The 22,677-nt window shown below is 43.5% G+C and overlaps 1 protein-coding gene across 1 annotated transcript; it reads left to right on the plus strand.

Moving 5' to 3' along the window:
* The first annotated feature begins 1,230 nt into the window (after positions 1-1,230).
* b3gat3 (beta-1,3-glucuronyltransferase 3 (glucuronosyltransferase I)) lies at positions 1,231-21,955 on the plus strand. Its single transcript, XM_068308578.1, has 8 exons — positions 1,231-1,383; positions 1,765-1,872; positions 9,029-9,209; positions 9,284-9,467; positions 12,236-12,397; positions 12,532-12,618; positions 18,833-19,036; positions 19,932-21,955. Exons 2-8 carry the CDS (start codon positions 1,779-1,781, stop codon positions 20,028-20,030), a joined length of 1,011 nt encoding a protein of 336 aa, XP_068164679.1. The 5' UTR covers positions 1,231-1,383; positions 1,765-1,778; the 3' UTR covers positions 20,031-21,955.
* Positions 21,956-22,677: the final 722 nt, after the last annotated feature.

The raw sequence follows: 22,677 nt of genomic DNA on the forward strand, positions 1-22,677 counted from the left end.
CACCCTATGTTCCTGCCTCTTCTGGAAGAGAGTATTCACTATAGGCATTTCCATCCTTTTTGCAAAGTCAACTACCATCTGTCCTTCTGCATTCCTCCCCTGGACACCAAACCTGCGCATCACCCCCTCATCACCTGTTTCTTGCACCAACATGTCCATTAAAGTCTGCACCCATGACAACTCTCTCACTTCTACAGTAGGTATACTTTGCATTACTTCATCAAAGTCAAACCAGAATTTCTCCTCCTCCAGCTCACATCCTACCTGTGGAGCATACCCACTAACAACATTGAACATCACACCTTCCATTTCTAGCTTCAAACTCATTACTCTGACACTCTTTTACCTCCAAGACATTCCTAACAAAATTCTCCTTCAAGATAACTCCTACTCCCTTTCCATTCCTATCTACACCATGATAGAACAACTTGAACCCTGCTCCTAAACTTCTAGCCTTGCTACCTTTCCACCTGGTCTCCTTGACACACAGTATATCTAAATTCCTTTTCTGCATCATCTCAACCAACTCTCTACCTTTTCCTGTCATAGTTCGATCTTTCAACGTTCCTACTCTCAGTCCTAAACTCTTGGCATTTCTCCTTGCTCTCTTCTTCACAAACACACCACCGATGGCGGTCGTTGTTAATCCAGGCCTCGACCAATCTGATATGGAAGTCATAGATTTAAATGTGCTCAATTCATCAATATTTTATCTTCCTGCAATCAATTTTGTCCATCGCATATCTGGAAAATTTGACAGTCTAGATTCACAAACTTTATCTATTTTCTGTGATATATAGTTGTGCCTTTTCATATTTATATTTTTCTACAAATCTTAGGTTTAGAGTTTTCTATTTTGGTGACCGACAGATGGTGATCTCTGCAGGATGTATGCAGCTCTATACTCATATAGGTTCTGGACATTAATGAAGTGTATCTCATTAAATGTTGCATTTGTTGCGAAACGTTTTGCAGGAGATATTATTTATCTTTTTTTTTCTTTTTAAGGCACTCAGCAAAATAGATAAAATATTTTCTTTGAAAAGGTTATATAAACTGATATGGCAAAAAGATTAAACCAGGATATGATATCTAAATTATGATTTTGTGACTTAGAATATTTTTGTCAAACATAAATTGTTATTTGAAAAATATTAACAAGTTATGTCATTTTCGGAAAGCGTACATGCATGTTTCTACGGGGACCTTTTATTGTGTCGGACTGAAACCGGAAGTTGTTGGTGTATCGATGTAAAAATCTGCTTGCTAGTTGAGTCGTATCAATGAATGATTTGAGGTGGATCTACCCTCACCTGTTAAAAATGACGTAGCGTTTAGGTCGACAACTCTTCCGCTCACGTTTTCCACGTTTGTCCGCCTCAGGTGAGTTGACGAAAACGTTTTATGGACCGTTTAGGGTCCAGTTCTGGAGGACATAGTTGAGCGAATTCATCCAAAGAAATGCAGATTCACAACATCAGGTCCTCTTTGGAATAATTTACACAACCTCACTCGAACGTGGACTTTTTCTCCGATATTTTCAGGTCATTATGTTAACTTGAAATCACCATTTTATTTTTTCAAGATGTTGATTAATAAGGTTTTCTGTGGTAGTTTCACAGTTTAACATCACAATTGAACAGCTAGGTCCTCGTCTACAAATCCCCAAAGCAGAGAAAAGCTTTTAAATGAATGGAAACGTGTTTAAATCCTCAGGGAGTGCAGGTTTGATCTCGCCTCTGTCACATACTGTCATTCTTTCAGATGGTTGGTCAACCATGGCGGTGAGGATGAAGCTGAAGCTAAAGACCGTGTTTGTCCTCTACTTCATGGTCTCCCTCCTGGGCCTTGTCTATGCACTGATGCAGCTTGGTAAGTGGTCACCAAACAATCTGCTCCCAGTTGAGGTGGAATTTAATCTGCCAAATTAGTTCAGTCAGTTGTGGGTCACAAAAAGAGTTTCTGTGTGTTTTTCTTGCAAGACAGTTCCGGGACCTATTTGGTGTCAATACTATGAACCAATTCTTTCTGTTGCACCGGCCCTGAAACTGTTACTGGATTAGAAACAGAAACTGCTTTGTAACTGCCCTGTTTATCTATATTTAAAATGGCAGATGACTGACTGTACATTTCTTAAGACACTCACTCTAATGTGTCAGCTCTTCAATTCTGGAGTCAAAAATAGGTTGACAAGGTCTTTTTAGTCATGTTAGTCATGTGTCTTGGTGAGACTAGGTGGTTGACTCTGACCTTCAGTTGTTAATGTTGTGCTGGTTAATCTCTATGGATAAAACAACGGTAAGAACCGTAGTGTAAGGTTTTCTGTTGATTTTATATTGAGTAGATGGGATTTTAATCTCACCCCGATTGAGTGGATTGACAGACAGCCATGAAGATGTGAACAAGAACAAAAGGAATCCAATTCACCAACAAGTTGATGATAGATGTGAGACTGATGTCCTGGTTCAAATGACATGAACAAACCAGAATAAGATTTGATTATGTTGAATAAATTAGAATTCAGAGGACCAGGTCCAACTTTTATTCATATCTGGAAAGACATTTGTCTCGTACCGTCCCAGACCATTGACCCATGTTAATGACAATAATGTAACACGGTCTGATTAAATTAATACTAGATATCAGAAACGATTGAACATCTGAGTGGTGTAAAATAGTGGTACAGTATAACAATGAACTTTTTCCTCTGCCCTCTGATTCACTTGTTTTTCTTGTACTATACTTGTGGCGTGTAATGACTGCATGTTAATCTATTATAATATGCAGAGGTACCTCTGCTTATGAATGTCTGTACATACAAAATGTTCTACTTATGAAGCTCCTCAATAGGAAAATATTGCCTCTAGTTACGGAAGAAATTTTGTGTTACGAAAGGTAAAAATACAGTATGGGCTGCTACTCGCAGCTCCCAAAGGTTCTTGAACGCAACATTCAAATAGCTGCTCTGCCATTGGCTATTACCTAGCATCTTCCTGGCATCCCATTGGCTAAGAGGGACCTCTATGTGTAGCTAGATAGGTGACTGTGCAGCGTCATCGTCATTCGGCCCTCGACCCATGAGGTGTTCTGATAGTTTTACGCAAATATATTAACTTTTTGAGTATTCGCTATGGACCCCAAGAAAGTGACGGAGAAAAGAGGAAAAGAAAAGAGGAAAAGAGTTTTTTTGTCAATACAAATAAAGCAAGAAATAATAGACAAGCATGAAAAAATGGATGCGTTTGGTTGATCTCGCCAAAGAATATGGCCGTAATGCATCTACAATTGCCACGTTATTAAAACAAAAGGAAGTTTAAGGAGTTTAAGGCATCGCGTGGGTGGTTGGAGAAGTTCAAAAGTAGGACTGGAATTCACTCTGTTGTTTGGCATCGTGAGGCAAGAGCGCATGAACCAAAGAGGGCAAAAAACATAGAGGACAGCAGTTAAAAGGTAAATGACAATCATTTTTATCTTTATTCTTTGTTTTTCACATCATGCACAACTCTCATTTATTGTGTAATCATTAGTGCTGTCAGGCAATTAAGAAAATTAATCTAATTAATTACAGAATTTGGAATTAATCTAATTAATCACATTTTAATCTCATACCTGCTAAAGGCCCCCAAATATAGAATTTGAATTCTAGGACATTACAAAATTGTAGTGCATGACTAATCGATAGAATGCACCAAGAAGAGAAGATTTGAAATTCACATTTTTATTGGTTAAGTGTGCTTTATAAATGAAATTCAAAAGAAAAAGGCCAAGCACATCAGCAAACCAATTAGGCCAGGTGCATTTCTCTTAAATGCAATACAAATACAGTTAAATAAAATAAATAAAATTCAGAAATAAAATAAGGCTGGGTCTCAAATTGGCACATAAGCAGACTCTCAATCGAAATGAATACTAAAGCTTACTCAATACAGCAATTCAAAATGAATAGTATAACATGCCTCTAAATAAGGCAACTAAATAGCAAGATGCCAACAGGCTTTTCTTTCAAAAGGGTAAGCTAACGTTCAACTCTGTGTCCTTGACATGTTTTGCATTTAAATGATACGTTAGGCTGGAGCTGCTTCGGTGATATGAAAATTCTCTTTCACAAAAGGTACAAATCACTGCGTTTTTGTTGATAGTCTTTGTTCTTTTTAGAAATAAACTTTCCGCCCGAAGGTCCGAGTGGGCTTACCTCACTCTCCTGTGTCGCATCCATGTCTGTTACCCTGCTTTTGACTAGTGGCGCAGGTATGAAGTGACGTGCCACTGCATCCTACGGGTCCCTCAATGGGCCAAATTTAAAATGCTTGCGCAATGACTTGCCACTCATGATTAATTGCGTTAATTTTTATAGAGCGTTACTTTGCAGTATAATTAATCTAACGCTTTAAACTGACAGCCCTAGTAATAATCTAATCGTAACATGTATTTGTTACATGCTTTGATGCATTTTTATGCTTTATAAAACATTTATGTCTGAATTTTGGGGGCCTTGGAACAGATTAGGGCATTTGCATGGAAAACGTGTCTCTACTTACGAAATTTTGTACTTACAAAATTTCTTCTAGAACCAATCAATTTTGTAAGTAGAGGTACCACTGTATTTTCATAATAATATCGGCATGGCTCTGCAATTTATTGACTGGATGTTGTTGAGTTCTGCAAGATATTCAAGTTGAATACACATTTGTGAGACATTTAACATTTATATTATACAAATGATAGTGTTTCCCATCAGGAAGCTGGGCTTGCACTAGGAGCTAGTATGACTAAGCCACTGTGGCTCAGTGTAACAGAATTGAGCAAGCCACAAAAAGCCACACCCTGTGTCCAAAACAGTGGCGCACAGGCAGACAACCAACGCTTGTCGCGGGGGGGCGTGGGGGGTCCGGGGGGCCTCCCTTGGGAAATTTTTTTGAAAAGGGGGTTGTTTTTCTGCATTCTGAGGGCAAAATCTTCTGTTCAGTTTACCTACAAAAATACACTAAAGTCAACAGTTCAAGCTGAACTATCTTTATTTCTGTCCTACTTTATGCAGGTATGAATGTGAGATTCAACAATTGAAAACTTCCATTCACTGTGTGAGGATACAGTCATACAAAATATTACTCAATGTTTACTTGTAAGTTTTACTTAGACTAGAAGACATTTCAACGTTGACCACCACCAACACCATTGGTATGCCATAGTTTATTTTATTTTATTTTTTTAAATTCAATAACATGACTTTTCATTTCAATTTAAAAAGGCATGAAAAATAGCAAGCGAGGTGAATACACATTTACATGCATCGCTGGTTATTCCTGCCGGTCATAGGGAACAAAAGTCTTAAGACTACAAACAAGTATTGATAATATCTTTCATTGACCTTCTGATCGGTCTGTCACCACTCCTCCCCCCTCTCAGCATTCACCATTTGTTTATTAATGAGGACTTCAACACAAACTCTACTATAAAACACTGGATTCTTTTGATCAATCGTCCTCGCCTTGTCTTAGACCAACTCGCGGGTTCAGTTTGTAAAAAAACAATATTTTTGTTTTTCATTGGAGGAGAGGCGGTCATGACCCGAGTGCATCGGGAGCGTTCGGGTCACTTCGGCTATTTCCGTCGGCATGCTTCGGCTAAATTCCATCGGCATTTGGAAATAGCAGCGCTACTTTCGCTAGCGCCGTTCGCTAACGAAAGTAGCGGCGCTAGCGCCGCTCGCTAGCGGAAATAGCCTAACGGAAATAGCGAGCGAAAAAGTTGTAAGTTTTAGCCTTTTTTCCGTAAAAATAAGAATGCCACTGTGGCTACACAGTCTAAAAAACTTGTAGCCAATCTGGAATTTACTTCGCCTATGGCAATTTGGCGAATGGCTAGCGGAAGTCCAGGGAAGGTACCCCCCCCCCTCCACTCAGATTCAGTGGTAGAAGATTGGGAAAATACATTTCACCTCTTCTATTCATTGCAGTAACTGAATCACAGGCTGTGAACTCAACATAAATAGTGAACCTTTGACTGTGAGTCGAAGGCCAAATGGAAGAATGATGTTTTAAAGGAGTGAAGCATAAATTAGTTGTACAAACAATCTAGTTATTTTTCCCAGCACATCCATAGCTATGTGTTGTACACGATAGGATATATCTGTCAGACAAACGGTTGAATCCTTGGAATTTGGATCCAATAGTCCAGACACCAGTGAGAACATAAGTGCTGTTGATAGAAGTATGGAGACACAAAATTATTTGTCTCAAAGAGACTCGACCTTGTTTGGCAGGGTACTGTTTACAACATGGAAACTAGATCAAGATTTATCTACCCTGAATTAAAAAAAAGGTTATGAAAGAAATTAACAAACTTAATTATAATATCAGTTTGAAAAGCAAAAATTACACCAGAGAATGTGACTTTACTAAGTCGGTGGCAGAACTGAAGCAATATACTTTGCAATTGTGAATTTGCATTGAAGTTCTTCGGAATGGTTGAGAGGTTTGGTTTTCGTTCCCCTCTTTTGTATGAAATAGATTGGGATATTATGTTTTTATTAAAAAGTGATTTGTAAATATCTGCCTATTAAATGGAAAATTCTTTGATAATTTTAACCCCTAAAATGTCATTGTGGCACAATAGTCATATTCAATAAAATAAATCACTGTTTAGGGAAAAAAATATGGCCCTCCCTCACATTGAATACATTTCTAGAAAAAAATATAAATGAAGTATAACTGGAATTGTTCTCTGTAATTTGATATAAAGGACACACAAAACTTCCCAACAACATTCATTCAGTTAATAGAATTTTACTCTGGTGAATTCTCCAATACCTTAAATACGAAATAGAACTATAAAACACATTGATTTCTGACATGGAAAGTTCAGCAACAGATTTTTGTGACAGCCCTCCCTGGACAAAGGTATCCAAATACTTTAATATGAAAAGATTGAATTTTTCATGAACAAATTAATCTTTATCACCAGATTCCAGCCCCTCCCTATGTTGGAATGTACCAACAATTTCACTTTATTACAATTAATAAAGCATAAAAAAGGTTTCCAAGAATTGCGGAGCCACATTCATCAGTGAACAGTTTCATTCTGGCTCTCTTTATAACACTTAAATTGTTTGACTAAATTAAAGTTGTTTTGTCATTACTTCTTTTTCCCTTTGGATTTTTTTTGTTTTCATACACAATAACACGTACAACTGAAAGAGAAGTGAAAAATGAGTGTCATTGTTAATGTGAAAGTGAAAGAGAATTGATCTATTGAGGAGACAAATTCTTTGCAGTGTGGTCTGTGGTTAAAATTGGAAACACAAAGTCAGCTGGGCTTGTAGAAAGGTTTTTTGCCACTCATCCAAGAGGTTTTTATGTCCTCAAGCATTTCCTAAATGTCCTGCTGTCATGTCTACAATGAGTATCAGCAACAAATAAATCAAAATTTACTGGCCATTGATGTCCTGAACCCAGCACCTGGCAACTAACAGCATCATCCTGGCAACAGGATGCAGGAGAACAGAATGGACGACACCTATCTTCAAAGTCCTTCAGAACCCTGCGGGTTTTATTTGACTAAGGATTCATCATGTTTCAATTAGTCTCAGTGTTTGCTGGGGCAATATTTCTTCAACAATAATAATAATAATAATAATGGATTAAATTTATATAGCGCTTTTCTGGACACTCAAAACGTTGGATCCATTATTCATTCACTCCTCATTCATACTTGGTGATGGAAAGCTACGTGTGTAGCCACAGCTGCCCTGGGGCAGACTGACGGAAACGTGGCTGCCAGTCTGCGCCTACGGCCCCTCCGACCATCACCGGAACAATCACACACATTCACACACCAGCAATTCCCTTACTGTATGCAACGAGGGTAAGTGTCTTGCCCTAGGACACAACGACAAATGACGGGAGCGGGAATCGAACCGCCGATATTGAATCATTCGACGACATGCTCTACCAATGAGCCACTGCCATCCCCAATAGATAACTCTCAGCTGTCTTGATAACAATAGCAAGTATTTGATGTGTTAGCACTTTTCCTGGCTTACCTACTGCACTTCTTTTGGCTTCTCAGAGGGTTTAATATCTGTCACTGTGTTACTGACCTGGTGAGAGTTTATCTGTAGTGTCTACTCACAGTAAAGCAGAAATAAAACTCATTCAAATCCTCAGCAGAATCCAGTTCCTTCAGATATAATGTAATATAGTAGACATATCAGTGTGTACTTCTTTTTTTAATTGTGTATAAAATGCACTTGTGTTCATGTCAAATACATTATTTCAATTCAACTTGTAATTATTATGACCAGGAAATGAAATGAGCCAGTAATGAAGAACTGCTTGAATGTCGAGAGATGGCTGATGAGAAGCTTTTAAAGCAGCCGGGACAAGATGGACCTTGTCCTGTAGAAGGTTCAGTTGGACACCAGAGCTTTGTTTGGACTGATGCTAGCAGTAATGTGGCCCAATCCCCAAGATAATGCTGAGAGTGAAACATTATATTGATTTTATTATTGGAAAAACTTTGTATAGCACTCATTTAAACAACTCTACGTTTTTACATTTTTGGTAACCTATGTTTTTGTATTGTATTGTGTATGACTTGTTTGACTCAGACAACTGGTTTATTTAAAAAAAACAATCTGTTTCCACCGGCTTGATATCAAGAGAGTAGGTTTTTTTGGAACACAGTTTCTGAACAGGTGAAGTGTCCTACAATCAGCCACACGATCAACTAAGATCACCTGTCAAGACACAATCGGCTGGTCATTTGTTTAATTCTAGTTGGACTGAAATCAGCAACGTAAAAATAACATATGTTCAGTTTAAATGAGAATCAAAATATGTTAAGTCATTTTGTTTTCACATCCCATCGCTGCCTATGACAGACAGGATTAGCTACACAAACAAGCTGTCTCAGTTGTTTGGCTTTCAGTGTAGGCCTACCAGGAGCCAAACACATGACAGCTAGACTAGTGTGGTCCTTGGTACGTTTAGCCTTAGACTTTTTTTGTTTTATCTCTACTACTATTCAGGTCAGCGCTGTGATTGCACAGATCATGACCTGCCCAAAGACCGTACCATATCCAGACTACGTGGAGAATTGCACCGTCTTCAGGAACAGATGAGAAAGTCAGAGGAGACCAATCATCCCCAGAAAGATCCAACCAAACCCGCTCTACCCACCATCTTTGTCATCACCCCAACATACACGAGGTGGGCAGTGAGGCTGACATTCTTACCTCATTTCCCGTTTCTCCCCAGGCATAAAAACATTACTGTCTTTTTAGGCTGGTCCAGAAGGCTGAGCTGACTCGTTTGGGTCAGACCTTCCTCCATGTTCCTGAACTCCACTGGGTGGTAGTGGAGGACTCGCCACACAAAACGCAACTGGTGACTGACTTCCTGTTAAAGAGTGGCCTGACCTACACGCACCTCCACATGCTCACCCCCAAAGAGCGCAAACTGCAGGAGGTGAGCAGAGATGATGGATTCAGCTGCTGTGTTTTTGTCTTGATTGGTTGAAGTCAAATGTACATTTTACAAAAATTTGGTATTTAATATTGGTCTCATTCTATCGTCCGAGAGCTGCCACCTTATCATGGTGTGGGGGGGGGGGTGAGTGCCCGAATGATACCAGGCCTTCTTGGAGTCCCTGGGAGGGGTACTGAATTAGTGCTCTGACTGGGGACTCCGTGGTTCTCCTTGGAGACTTCAACGCTCACGTGGGCAATGATATTGAGACGTGGAAAGGGGTGATTGGGATGAACGGCCTCCCCGATCTGAACACGAGTGGTGTTCTGTTAATGGACTTTTGTGCTAGTCGCAGTTGGTCCATAACAAACACCTTGTTCAACCACAGGGATGTCCATAAGTGCACATGGCACCAGGACACCCTAGGCCGGAGGTTGATTATCGACTTTGTTGTCATATCATCAGACCTCTGACCGTGTGTGTTGGACACTCGGGTGAAGAGAGAGACATAGTTGCCAACCGATCACCACCTGGTGGTGAGCTGGATCCACTGGCAGAGCAGGGGGCCGGACAGACTCGACAGGCCCAAACGTGTTTTGAGAGTCTGTTGGGAATGTCTGGCAGAATACTGTAAGTGAGGTCTTCAACTCCCACCTCAGGGAGAGCTTCTCTCAGATCCCACAGAAGACTGGGGACATTGAGTCAGAGTGGACCATGTTCTCCATCTCCATTGTCGAAGCAGCTGCTCGGAGCTGTGGTCGCAAGGTCCCTGGTGCCTGTCGCGACAGTAACCCCCGAACCTGGGTGGTGGAAACCGGAAGTAAGGGATGCCGTCAAGCTGAGGAAGGAGTCAAATCTTCTTAAATTGTAGGACTCGGGAGACAGCTGACAGGTACAGGAAGGCCAGGCGTACTGCAGCTCGTGCTGACGCATAGGCAAAAACTCTGGGAGGAGTTCCGGGAGGCCCTGGAGGAAGACTATCAGTCAGCCTCAAAGAAATTCTGGCAAACCATTTAGTGCCTCAGGAGGGGAAAGCGGTACACAGCCAACACTGTTTACAGTAGAGGCGGCGAGCTGCTGACCTCGACTGAGGATATTGTTTGGCGGTGGAAATAATACTTCGAGGATCTCCTCAATCCCGCTACCATGTCTTACACAGAGGAAGGAAAGGCTGAGGTCTCAGAGGTGGACTCGTCCATCACCCAAGCTGAAGTCACCGAAGGTGGTTGCGAATCTCCTCGGTGACAAAGCACCGGGGGTGGATGAGAATCGCCTTGAGTACCTCAAATCTCTGGATGTGCAGGGACTGTCCTGATTGACGCGTCTCTATAATATCGCATGGCAGTCGGGGACAGTACCTCTGGATTGGTTGACTGGGACAGCGGTCCCTCTTTTCAAAACGGGGGACCGGAAAGTGTGTTCCAACTATGTGGGGATCACACTCCTCAGCCTCCCAGGGAAAGTCTATTCCAGGGTACTGGAGAGAAGGATTAGACCTATTGTCGAACCGTGGATTCAGGACGAACAGTGCGGTTTTCGTCCCGGTCGCAGAACTCTGGGCTAGCTCTACACTCTCCATCAAATGTTCGCGGGTTCACGGGAGTTTGCCCAACCAGCCCTCATCTGTTTTGTGGATCTGGAGAAGGCATTCGACTGTGTCCCTTGTGGTATCTTGTGGGGAGTGCTTCGGGAGTATGGGATTCGGGGCCCTTAGCTGAGGGCTGTCCGGTCCCTGTATGACTGAAGCCAGAGCTTGCTTCACATTGCCGGCAGTGAGTCAGGCCTGTTCCAGGTGCATGTTGGACTCAAGCAGGGTTGTCCTCCGGTTCTGTTCATAATCTTCATGGACAGACTTTGTAGGCGCAGTCAGGATCCAGAGGGAATCCAGTTTGGGGACCAAAGGATTTCACCTCTGCTTTTTGCAGACAATGTTGTCCTGTTGGCCTCATCAAACGTGGACCTTCAACGTGCACTGGGACGGTTTGCAGCTGAGTGTGATGCAAGTGGGATGAGGATCAGCACCTCTAAATCCAAGGCCATGGTTCTTGACCGGAAAAGGTTGGTGTGCCCTCTCTAGGTCGGTGGAGAGTGTTTGCCCCAATTGGAGGAGTTTAAGTATCTTATTCACGGGTGAGGGAAGGATGGAACGTGAGATTGACAGACAGAACAGTGCAGCTTCCACACTGTGCGGTCGCTGTATAGGTCTGTCGTGAGGAAGAAGGAGCTGAGTCGTAAAATGAAGCTCTCAATTTACCAGTCAATCTACGTTCCTACTCTCACCTGTGGTCATCAGCTTTGGGTCATGACCGAAAGGACAAGATCCCGGATACAAACGGCTGAAATGAGTTTCCTTCATGAGTTGCTGGGTGCACCCTTAACGATAGGGTGAGGAGCTTAGTCACCAGGGAGGCGTGCTTAGTAGAGCCACTGTTCCTCAGCGTTGATCGTAACCAGCTGAGGTGGCTCAAGCATCTTTTCTGGATGCCTCCTTGGCGCCTCCCTGGGGAGGTGTTCCGGGCATGTCCTACCGGAAGGAGACCTCGAGGAAGACCTACGACATGCTGGAGGGACTATGTCTCTCGGCTGGCCTTGGAACGCCTCGGGAACCCCACTGGAGGAGCTGGAGGTGTCTGGGGAGAGGGAAGAATGGGCATCCCTGCTGGGACTGTTGCCCCCATGACCCGGTCCCAGATAAGCTGTTGAAGATGGATGGAATATTGGTCTCATTCATTCAGAAATGTTTTAAAATTTCTTGTTCTCCGTCTCAGGGTGACCCCCATTGGTTGAAACCTCGTGGAGCTGAGCAGAGAAATGAGGGTCTACGGTGGCTGAGGGAGGACAGAAGGGCTCAGCCAGGTGGTGATGACCAGCGGGGGGTGGTTTACTTTGCTGATGATGATAACACCTACAGCTTGGAAGTATTTTCAGAGGTTGGTGTCACCATGTTTCACTGAGTTACCCTCAGGCTGGTGGTATTCTGACATTGGAGAGGGCTCCAGCAGAGAAAGGGTATGTTTTAAATGTGTGATGATTGAACAGGAAATATCTTCTTGTCCTACCTCAGATGAGGAGTACGCAGCGAGTATCGGTGTGGCCAGTGGGGCTTGTTGGAGGTATGAGATTTGAGAGGCCTGTGGTTGAAGGAGGAAAGGTAGGTACTTCTGTTGTCCTGGCTAAAGAACCGGTTTGAATATGAAGCTACTGAAATTTTTATCAGATGTCGGCAACAACATATACAACCCACAAATCCATTGAAATCAAACATTAGTGTCCATAAATTGTTATATTTGATCAAATCTAATAGCACAGGGACGGCAGTGGTAAAGCGGGCGGTAGAGCAGGTCGTCCTATGATTTGAGATCGGCGGTTCGATTCCCGCTCCCGACCCCCCAAAAATACCCGGAGGTGAGCTAACAGTGGGAGGTGTCAGCTCATCTCCGGAGCACTGCCGAGGCACCCTTGAGCAAGGTGCCGTCCCCTTTACAAATTGCTCATTTGAGGCGCACCAAGAAGGAGCTGCCTGCCACTCTACCTCCCCTGCATGCCTACAGGCCCCTTTGTGTGTGTGTGTGATACAGGGGCCTGTACTCACATATATGTATGCATGCGTTTGTAATCAGTAGCTAGAGTGTGCTCTCTTAATTTCCCTTCGGGGATCAAACCAGTATATAAAATTAAAATTTAAAAAAAAAAAAAAAAATGTTGAACACATGACAGAAAGTCAAGATATCACCTGAAATAAATCAAAATTAGAAAAAAAATCCAGCTCCTCGTTAGCATAAATTATCATCATCTGGTTCACTTCTAACTGATGGCCTTTTAAAGTGGCTTATTGCCAAAATGTGAAACAAAGAAACTCTTGACTTTTGCAACCGTATTGTAAAATATACTGATGGTATTGGGTATAGAAGGACTTCTAAATGCAATCCCTGAAGTTTATAGGAGAACCTGGGATTCGCAATCTCATCCCCACCGAGATCCAGCGGAGGTACAGAGGGAGCCGAGGAGATAAACAAAAGCAGGCTAGGCTAGCGGCTAGAGCTAACAGCCGCCGGTGGGTCAGACCCTCGGTTCCCTCGGTCATCATGGGGAATGTAAACTCGCTGCCCAACAAGGTGAACGAACTGACAGCGCTGTGCAGGACTGAGGAGCGCTACAGGAAAACCAGCTTGTTTGTGTTCTCTGAGACATGGCTGACGGACTTTGTTCCCGATTTTAACGTCGGACTGACCGGCTTTTCCTCGGTACGAGCGGACCGGGACACAAACACCGCCGGTAAGAAGAAAGGAGGTGGTCTGATCATTTATACCAACAACAGATGGTGTTATCCAGAACATGTAACTGTGAAAATAACACTGCAACCGGGATCTGGAGCTAACAGCTGTTAGCACCAGGCCCTACTACCTGGCACGTGAATTTTCACACGTCATTATCCTCGCCATCTACGTCCCCCCCACGTGCAGACCCAGGGACGGCACGAGAGACTATCTGTGCAACCACCTCTGATCTTTGGACCCGGCACCCAGAGGCGCTTGTCATCATCACGGGGGGACTTCAACCATGTCACCCTGGACTCATCTCTCCCTACAATGACCCAGTGTGTGAACTGCCCCACACAGAAGAACAGAAACACAGAATCAATCTGTTCTCCACAAATGCCTAGGAGGCATACACCACCACCCCTCCCCCCACTAGGTAAATCAGACCATAACCAGCCCACCTACATTCCGCTGGTGAAACGGCCGCCTTCAACAACAAGGCAGGTCAGGAGGTGGTGCCCAGAAGCAAAGGAGATGTTGAGGGACTGCTTCCAGACCACCAACTGGGATGTCATCGTGGGCTCACATGGGGAGGATGTCCACGGGGCGGTCCAGTGTTTAACAGACTATATGAACTTCTGCGCGCACACAGTAGTCCCTGTCAGGACAGTCAAGTGTTACCCCAACAATAAACCCTGGGTAACCAAGGAGGTGAAGGCTGTCCTGAACAAGCAGAAGCGGGTGTTCAGGAGTGGGAATGAGGATGAGATGAGGGAGGCCCAGCAGGCAGGGAGACTCTGTCTGAGGGAGGCTAAAGAGAATTACAGAAGGAAGCTGGAGAACCAGCTGGGGCGCAACCAGGTGCAGGAGGTCTGGTGTGGCATGAAGTCCATCACTGGCTATGAAGATGGCCGCAGTACAGTGGAGGGGAACGTGGAGCGAGCTGATGAACTCAACAGCTTTCTTAATCAGTTCAGCTCCCCCACCACTCTATGCCCTTGTCCCCAGAGTTCCCCCGGCCCAGCTGACCTGAATCCACATGCCTCCTCCTCCCCCTCTCCGTCCAGCTCACCTGCCTCCCCCTCTCCCTCTCCATCCACCTCACCAATCTACCCCGGGCCAAACCCAGACCTTTCCCCCACCTCAACTGCCAGACCCCGCGGCCAAATGGGTCAACATGCCACCCCCTCAAACACGGCCATCACTGCGGAACAGGTGACGTCTGTGCTGAGGAGGCTTCGCCCAAGGAAGGCGACTGGACCAGACCAGGTCCCCCCAAAACTCCTCAAGGCCTGTGCTTCCGAACTGGGTGAACCCATACACCAGGTCTTCCACCTCAGTCTCTGGCTGGGAGAGTCCCGTCCCTATGGAAGACATCCTGCATCATCCCTGTGCCCAAGCGGAGACGCCCCACAGAGCTCAATGATTATTGACCAGTCGCTCTCACCTCGCACGTGATGAAGACCATAGAGCGACTGGTCCTGGAGCTCATGCGTACCCAGGTGCAGGGCGCGATGGACCCTCTCCAGTTCACCTACTGGCCCCAGATTGGGGCTGACGGCGCCGCCCTGTACCTCCTCCACCGGGCCCTCTCCTACTTGGATGTATGGAGCTGTGCAGTGAGGGTTCTCTTCTTTGATTTCTCAAGCACCTTCAACACAATCCAGCCCCGGCTCCTGCAGGAGAAACTATCATCCACGGCTGTGGACCCCGATCTCATGAGCTGGATCACAGACTCTCTAACAGACAGACCCAGTACGTCTATACGGGGCACTGTCTGTCATCAGTGGTGACCAGCAGCACAGGGGCCCCGCAGGGATTCGTACTGTCCCCCCTTCTCTTCAGCCTCTACACGACGGATTACCAGCACAACATGCCACATGCAGAAGTTCGCAGATGACGACGCAATTGTGGCATATATGAGGGAGGGTGATGAGAGGGAGTACAGGAGAGTGGTGACAGACTTTGTGGGGTGGTGTCAGCAGAATGAGATTCAGCTAAACATCTCCAAAACCAAGGAGATGGTGCTGGATTTATGGCGGGCACCCGCCTCCCCACAGCCAGTGGTCATCGGGGGTAAGGAGGTGGAGGTAGTGGGGACGTATAAGTACCTGGGGCTGCAGCTGGACAGCAGGCTGGACTGGTCGCACAACGTGGACTGTGTATACAAGAAAGTTCAGAGTAGGATGTACTTCCTGAGGAGGCTGACTTCCTACAATATCAGCTCTGATCTACTTAGACTGTTCTACGAGTCCTTTGTGTCCAGTGTCCCGTCCTACGCCATTGTGTGTTGGAGTGCGGTGCCAGGAAACGGGACACCGAGCGCCTAGACAGGCTCATCCGGAGGGCTGGTTCTGTGATCGGCCAGGACCTGGACTCTGTACAGACTGTTCTAGAGAGGAGGACTATGTCCAAGTTTAGATTGATCCTGGGTAACATCCCCCACCCCCCGCACACCACCTTCGCCCAGCAGAGGAGCTCTTTCAGTGGCAGACTGCGGTCACCGAGCTCCTCCACTGAGAGACTCAGGACCTCCTTTGTCCCTGGTGCCATCAGGGGGTACAACCACTCTCTCAGAAGGAGGGGGGTCGAAGCTGAAGCCGCAGGGTCATCAAGGTCGGCAGAGAGGGGATAGACTAGGGGGGCCTGGGATGCACTGCGGGATACTTTGTGGGGGTCCTTAGTGTCAGTCTACAGTTCGGTTAATCCACGTGTTCTTATCTTATATCTTCTTATGCATCTTCTATATCTTCTATATGTAATGCTTCTTTCAGGTTCCTATGCTTCCTTTTTATTTTAGGTTTTTCTGTTGTTGTAATTATGTCATTATGTTAATTATGTAATTTATGTAACATCTTTTTGTTTGTCAGTCACTGTTATGTGTATTTATTTGTATCTTTTGTGAGCAGATGTCACCCTGAATTTCCTTCGGGATTATTAAAATATTTCTATCGATCATAATCCTAATGTGGTTACATCATTATAAACAAACCATGACCAGTAGGTAATGGTGTGGTGCTGCTTTTCAGCGTACCGCACTTGTAAACTTCAAGTAATTGAAGGAAGGATGAATGGAATGTTGTGCAAAGACATCCTTGATTTAAATGAGCTGCCATCTACCAGGAGATGAAGATAATGAAGATGAAGTGAGGGTGGACAGCTGCTGGAATGGCCCGGCCAATGTGGATTACATGGATTGTAAGAAGTTAGAAATGTACTGGAGGTAAAAAGAGCGTCAGATGAGTCTGAAGCTAGGAATCAAAGGTGTGATGTTCAATGTTGTTAGTGTGTATGCTCCACAGGTAGGATTTGAGCTGGAGGAGAAGGAGAAATTCTGGTTTGACTTTGATGAAGTGATGCAGAGCATACTTATAAGTGAGAGAGTTGTCATTGGTGCAGACTTCAATGGACATGTTGGTGCAGGAAACAGGTGATGATGAGGTGATGGGCAGGTTTGGTATCCAGGAGAGGAATGTAGAAGGACAGATGGTTGAGGAAGATAAAGAGGACAAAGACGGAGCAGAGGAAGAAATGGTGGAAGCTGAAAAAGGAAGAGTGTCGCATGACTTTTAGGAAGTCTCTGCGTTGCCAGGAGGCTCTTCCAGATGACTGGACAAGTACTTGGTGTGTCATCTGGAAGGAAAGTAGATAAGGAGACTTGGTGGTGGAATGAGGAGGTACAGGAGTGTATACAGAGAAAGAGGTTAGCTAAGAAGAAGTGGGAGACTGAGAGGACTGAGGAGAGTAGACAGGAGTACAGGGAGATGCAGCGTAAGGTGAAGGTAGAGGTAGCAAATGCCAAACAAGGGGCTTATAATGACTTGTATGCTAGGTTGGACAGTAAGGAGGGAGAGACTGATCTAAACAGGTTGGCAAGACAGAGAGACAGAGATGGACAAGCAAAAGGTTAGGATGATTAAGGATAGGGATGGAAGTTTATTGACAGGTACCATTAGTGTAATGGGAAGATGGAAAGAGTACTTTGAAGAGTTGATGAACGTGGAAAATGAGAGAGAACAAAGACTAGAAGAGGTGGCTGTTGTGGACAATGAAGTAGCAAAGATTAGTCAGGATGAAGTGAGGAGGACACTGAAGAGGATGAAGAGTTAGGGTTAGGGTTAAAGCACTCGGTCCTGATGATATACCTGTGGAGGTAAGGAAGTATCTAGGGGAGATGGCAGTAGAGTTTCTGACTGGGTTGTTCAACAGGATCTTGGATAGTGAGAAGATGCCTGAGGAATGGAGGAGAAGTGTGCTAGTGCCCATTTTTAAGAACAAGGGAGGTGTGCAGAGTTGCGGCAACTACAGAGGAATAAAGCTAATGAGCCATACAATGAAGTTATGGGAAAGAGTAGTTGAAGCTAGACTAAGGGCAGAAGTGAGCATTTGTGAGCAGCAGTATGGTTTCATGCCAAAAAAGAGCACTACAAATGCAGTTTTTGCTTTGAGGATGTTGATAGCAAAATACTGAGAAGGCCAGACAGAGCTGCATTGTGTTTTTGTAGATCTGGAGAAAGCCTATGACAGGGTGCCCAGAGAGGAACTGTGGTATTGTATGAGGAAGTTTGGAGTGACAGAGAAGTATGTTAGAGCGGTGTATGAAGACTGTAAGACAGTGATGTGGTGTGCTGTAGGTGTGACAGAGTTCAAGGTGGAGGTGGGAATGCATCAAGGATCAGCTCTGAGCCTCTTGGTTTGTGACTTTTTAGAGATTTCAGTTCAGTTCCGAGTGTGCTCCTCAAGAGATGAGTTTTCTTTGGGGTCATGTTAGTTGTGTCATGACCTTGGGTGGCAGCTCAGTGTCTCTGCTGGTTGTGCGTATTTTGCACACCAAGCTGCTTTTTAAAGCTCAACAACAAAACTATACTCAGCCAAAATCTGCCATGTTAAGACAGTCTCAGCTGTTTCTTTCTGTTGTGTATAAAATCAAATTATCTTTAAGTATACTTAGAGTAATTCAGTAAATATCTGTGTAAATTTCTAATTATATTTTCTTCTTATTTATTGATCTGGATTTTAACAAAAAGACATAAGAGAACCAGTATGTTCATCTGATAGAACAATGTCTTATCAGAACCTCTTTGTTTTTGGGGGGATTCTTTAAAGGTGGTTCGCTTCCATACCGGCTGGCGCCCCAGTCGTCCCTTCCCGATGGACATGGCTGGTTTTGCCGTTTCCCTCAAGCTCATCCTCACAAACCCGGACGCATGTTTTGACGGAGAAGCACCGATGGGTTTCCTGGAAAGCAGCTTTCTTCAGGGATTGGTTACCATTGATGAACTGGAGCCCAAAGCAGACAGCTGCTCTAAAGTAGGGAAGAGTTTCATTGAAAGATATCAGTGACTTCTTTTGTCTGTCACGTTGTATTTAATCTGTGTGTAATACTGAGCCTTAAAATATGATGCGTTGCTACACATCTGCGTCACATAACCTTTGGTTTCACCAACTATTGACGACTGAGGAACTTTATTAGTTGCTAAGATTAAATTCAAGCAAATTGAAGCAGTTGAAACAAAATTTAAATTTTTTTACTTTGATTTCTGGTAATTTGTTATTTTTGTTCTCATTACATAGAAAAGCTGAAAATATTGACTGCAATATACGCCAGTCAAGATTTTCAGCTGGAATCAGCATCAGGATCCGATGTACGATTTAGTTCTTCACTTAATTTTTTTAAGTAGAGACTTTCCTGGAACAATGAATTTGCATTGTGTTAATTTATGCATGAAGCACAGCAATTTACCTTTACTGATGGTTTGAATATCCAACCAGGAGCTAATTATTTATTCTGTTCCTTAACAGCATGAGTACCTCAAGCTGTGAATTCTTTTTAAAGAATTAATCCTGTGTTTTCAGTAGAGGTGGATTAAAATGAGCATTCAGGTGGAGATGACTCACCTGTTGCAGTATTGAAAAACACTGCCGTTGAATGTGTGCCTGCAGTTGACCGGTTAATTTAACCTTCAGTATCCTAAAATGATTTAGCAACAATATTATTCCTGGTGCTGGAGGGCTTTGTGGTTAAAAGGAGAGGACCGAGCACCGAATTCTTCACTTCAATAAACTGTCGTCTTTGTGTGGTGTATGACCTTAGCCAGGAGAGGGCAGCGATGATGATGATGAGGGAGAATCCCTGGCGGTAGAGAAGAATGGTGCGACTGATAAGTGAAATGTTGTGTTTTTGTGTTTCATGTGTCTTCTGCAGGTGCTGGTCTGGCACACGAGAACAGAGAAGCCGAAGATGAAGAGAGAGGACGCGTTGAAGGCTCAGGGACTGGGTTCAGATCCTGCAGTGGAGGTCTGAGGAACACACCAGTCAGGACAGACAGACTACTGGTTCATTACCTCGGCGGTTACTTCCTCTCTTCTGCTGTTAAATGTTGCACATGGAGTTTGTGTCGCAAATGATGTAAAATAGAAAGGTTTCATTCTGAGGTGATAGCTGAGATTAGCAGGTTACGTCTGTTATTATGGACTCAGCAGTAATTGTGTGTGTGTGTGTGTATGTGTGTGTGTGTTGACACATGCATGTATATATATACTGTATATTTGTGTGTATATATTTATATACACAGAGAGCTGTGCTGACTACATTGTTGTGTGTGTGTGTGTGTGTGTGTGTGTGTGTGTGTGTGTGTGTGTATGTGTATGTGTATACACACAGACAGAACTGTGTTAACTGTACATTGATGTGTGTATTAGGAAGTATTTTGGGTTCAGTCAGTTTAATTGTCTTAGCGAATGAGATCTCTGACTCCCCAACCCACCCCCATCCAAGGGTTACTTTGGTTGGGGTGGGATGGGGGCTGAAGGGGTCAGGTTTTTTTTCCCATCGGTATTACAGATAACTGGTAGGCATTTTTTCTGATGTGTCGACTTCACTCTATTCTCACTCCATGTTTGCAATAGAGAACTTCACTCATGCATGTTTCTGTTTTTAAGTGATTAGTGCCGTTAGTTCATTCTCAGCCATGGAGATATACACTACTCGGCCAAAAAAAAAAGTCACTGTTTGGGTTTCAATAAGCAAATTGCAGTGTTATGATCAGGGGTTGCTTCGGTTGGTCAGGTCTAGGTTCAGCAATATTATTCAGCAAAAAAATTAAGTCAGCTGAGTATCTGAATGTACTGAATGACCAGGCTATCCCATAAATGGATTTTTTCTCCCGGATGGCACGATCATATTCCAGGACAACAATGCCAAATTTATGGCCCCCACAGTCCTGAGCTTAACCCCATTCAAAGTCTATGGGATGTGCTGGAGAAGACTTCGCAGACTGGTTTTACTCCTATCGTCAATACAAGAACTCGGCCAAAAATGAATGCAATTTTTGACAGAAATAAATGCTGTGACGTTGTACGAGGTTGTTGAAACAATGCCGCGGAAAATGCGCACCTCAAAGCTACAGGCAGTCCCACAAAATATTAGTTTGTGACTTTTTTTTTGGCCGGGCAGTGTATGTTTATTGTCTTAAGCATGAGAAAAATCTCTATGCAAACTGTCAAATCAAAATGATTGCACTTTTCATCAAAGTAATAGTTGTGAATCGTTAAAAAAATCTAGCGTTAATTAAAGAACCTGCTAAACATTTGTTGCCTTGCGTTTATTATGATCTCAAGAACCGAAATTACAATCAGTCTGTGCTTTGCAGAGTTGAGCTACAACACACTTTGTGACTTTTCTGTTAAAATTAAGCGTACAAATGCCCGGGCACAGCAGTCAGGACAAGCAATCGTTTTTACGTGTGTGTATTTAGTGATACCTTCAAAAACAAAAGGTCTCTGTCAGTAGGTGTGAAGACCTGAACAACGGAACAAGACAAGTGCATGAAAAATTCCTTACGCAATAAGCAACACAGATGACAGGGAAAAGTTTTAAATATGCTTTTAAAGGGCAGAGAATTCAAAAAGTTAGATTGATAGAAAGATTTTATCCATTTATCTATTACTGACCTAAGGGAAGTATAGTTAATCTCTGGTACTTCAGCAGCATTTCAAAAGTATATTTAAAAAAGAAAAAAGAAAAGTATTCAGTAGCATTACAGCTCAAGATCCTCCACTCCTGTTGTATGATCCTATAAAACATGCTAGTGCCTATAATGTGTGATTAGTGCCTGTAAGTCTTTTCTGGTGTATAATGTATTTATTATGGTAATAATGTTCTTTACATTGTGATGTGATGCTGTCTGGTTTTAGCCTTGAAAATAAAAGTAGTTGATGTAAAATCTATTTCATGTTGGCATTTCAATGTTTTTCACAGCTTCAGTCATACATGAGCTATAAATTCTTTGAACATTCTTCTTATAAACTTGTAAGCAGTGTGTAGGAATGAAATGCAAATATTCTATTTAATATACTAGAAGTACGTGGAAAAAATGGACTCTTTCCCTTTTGAGGAATGTTCGTGTTGTTTTGGTTCCTTTTGCCAAACTAAGTTTCTCCTTGATGCTCAAAAGAAAAGTGACCATGTTAATCATGCTAAAACCTTTCAAGTGTTGAAGAGGTGCTGACTTGATAAAAAGGTGACTGACTGCTTGCGTTTTGGGGTTTATTTGACACGCAGCCATCAGCACATCTGTTATGAGTGTGAGTCACGCTTCAGACTCACGAGAAGTCAGACTGTCTGTCCCGGCGACAGTCACCAAGTTTTCTTAAAAACAAGGTTCTCAGGTTAAGTTTGTTTTTACTTCTGCACCACAGCCTTTCAGATTAAACTACTTTTTACACTTGATGTTTCAAATAAATAATCAGTGGGGCCAGATTAAGTTTGTTTTTACTTCTGCACCACAGCCTTTCAGATTAAACTACTTTTTACACTTGATGTTTCAAATAAATAATCAGTGGGGCCAGAACACGTAGTTGGGAACCACCCATCCTCGCCATATAAGGATGTTCCCAGTGGTTCAACTGTTCACTGCATGCACACATTAATAACACACACTAACGTAATG

This window comes from Antennarius striatus, chromosome 23, assembly GCF_040054535.1.
Source record: "Antennarius striatus isolate MH-2024 chromosome 23, ASM4005453v1, whole genome shotgun sequence".
NCBI lineage: Eukaryota > Metazoa > Chordata > Actinopteri > Lophiiformes > Antennariidae > Antennarius > Antennarius striatus.

What these genes read in the sequence shown, in the direction of transcription:
- b3gat3 (XM_068308578.1), top strand. Translation starts at nt 1,779, where the DNA reads ATGGCGGTGAGGATGAAGCTGAAGCTAAAGACCGTGTTTGTCCTCTAC. An exon ending in ATCACCCCAACATACACGAG is followed by an intron (nt 9,210 to 9,283) that starts GTGGGCAGTGAG and finishes CTGTCTTTTTAG; the next exon opens with GCTGGTCCAGAAGGCTGAGC. An exon ending in CTGTGGTTGAAGGAGGAAAG is followed by an intron (nt 12,619 to 18,832) that starts GTAGGTACTTCT and finishes GATTCTTTAAAG; the next exon opens with GTGGTTCGCTTCCATACCGG.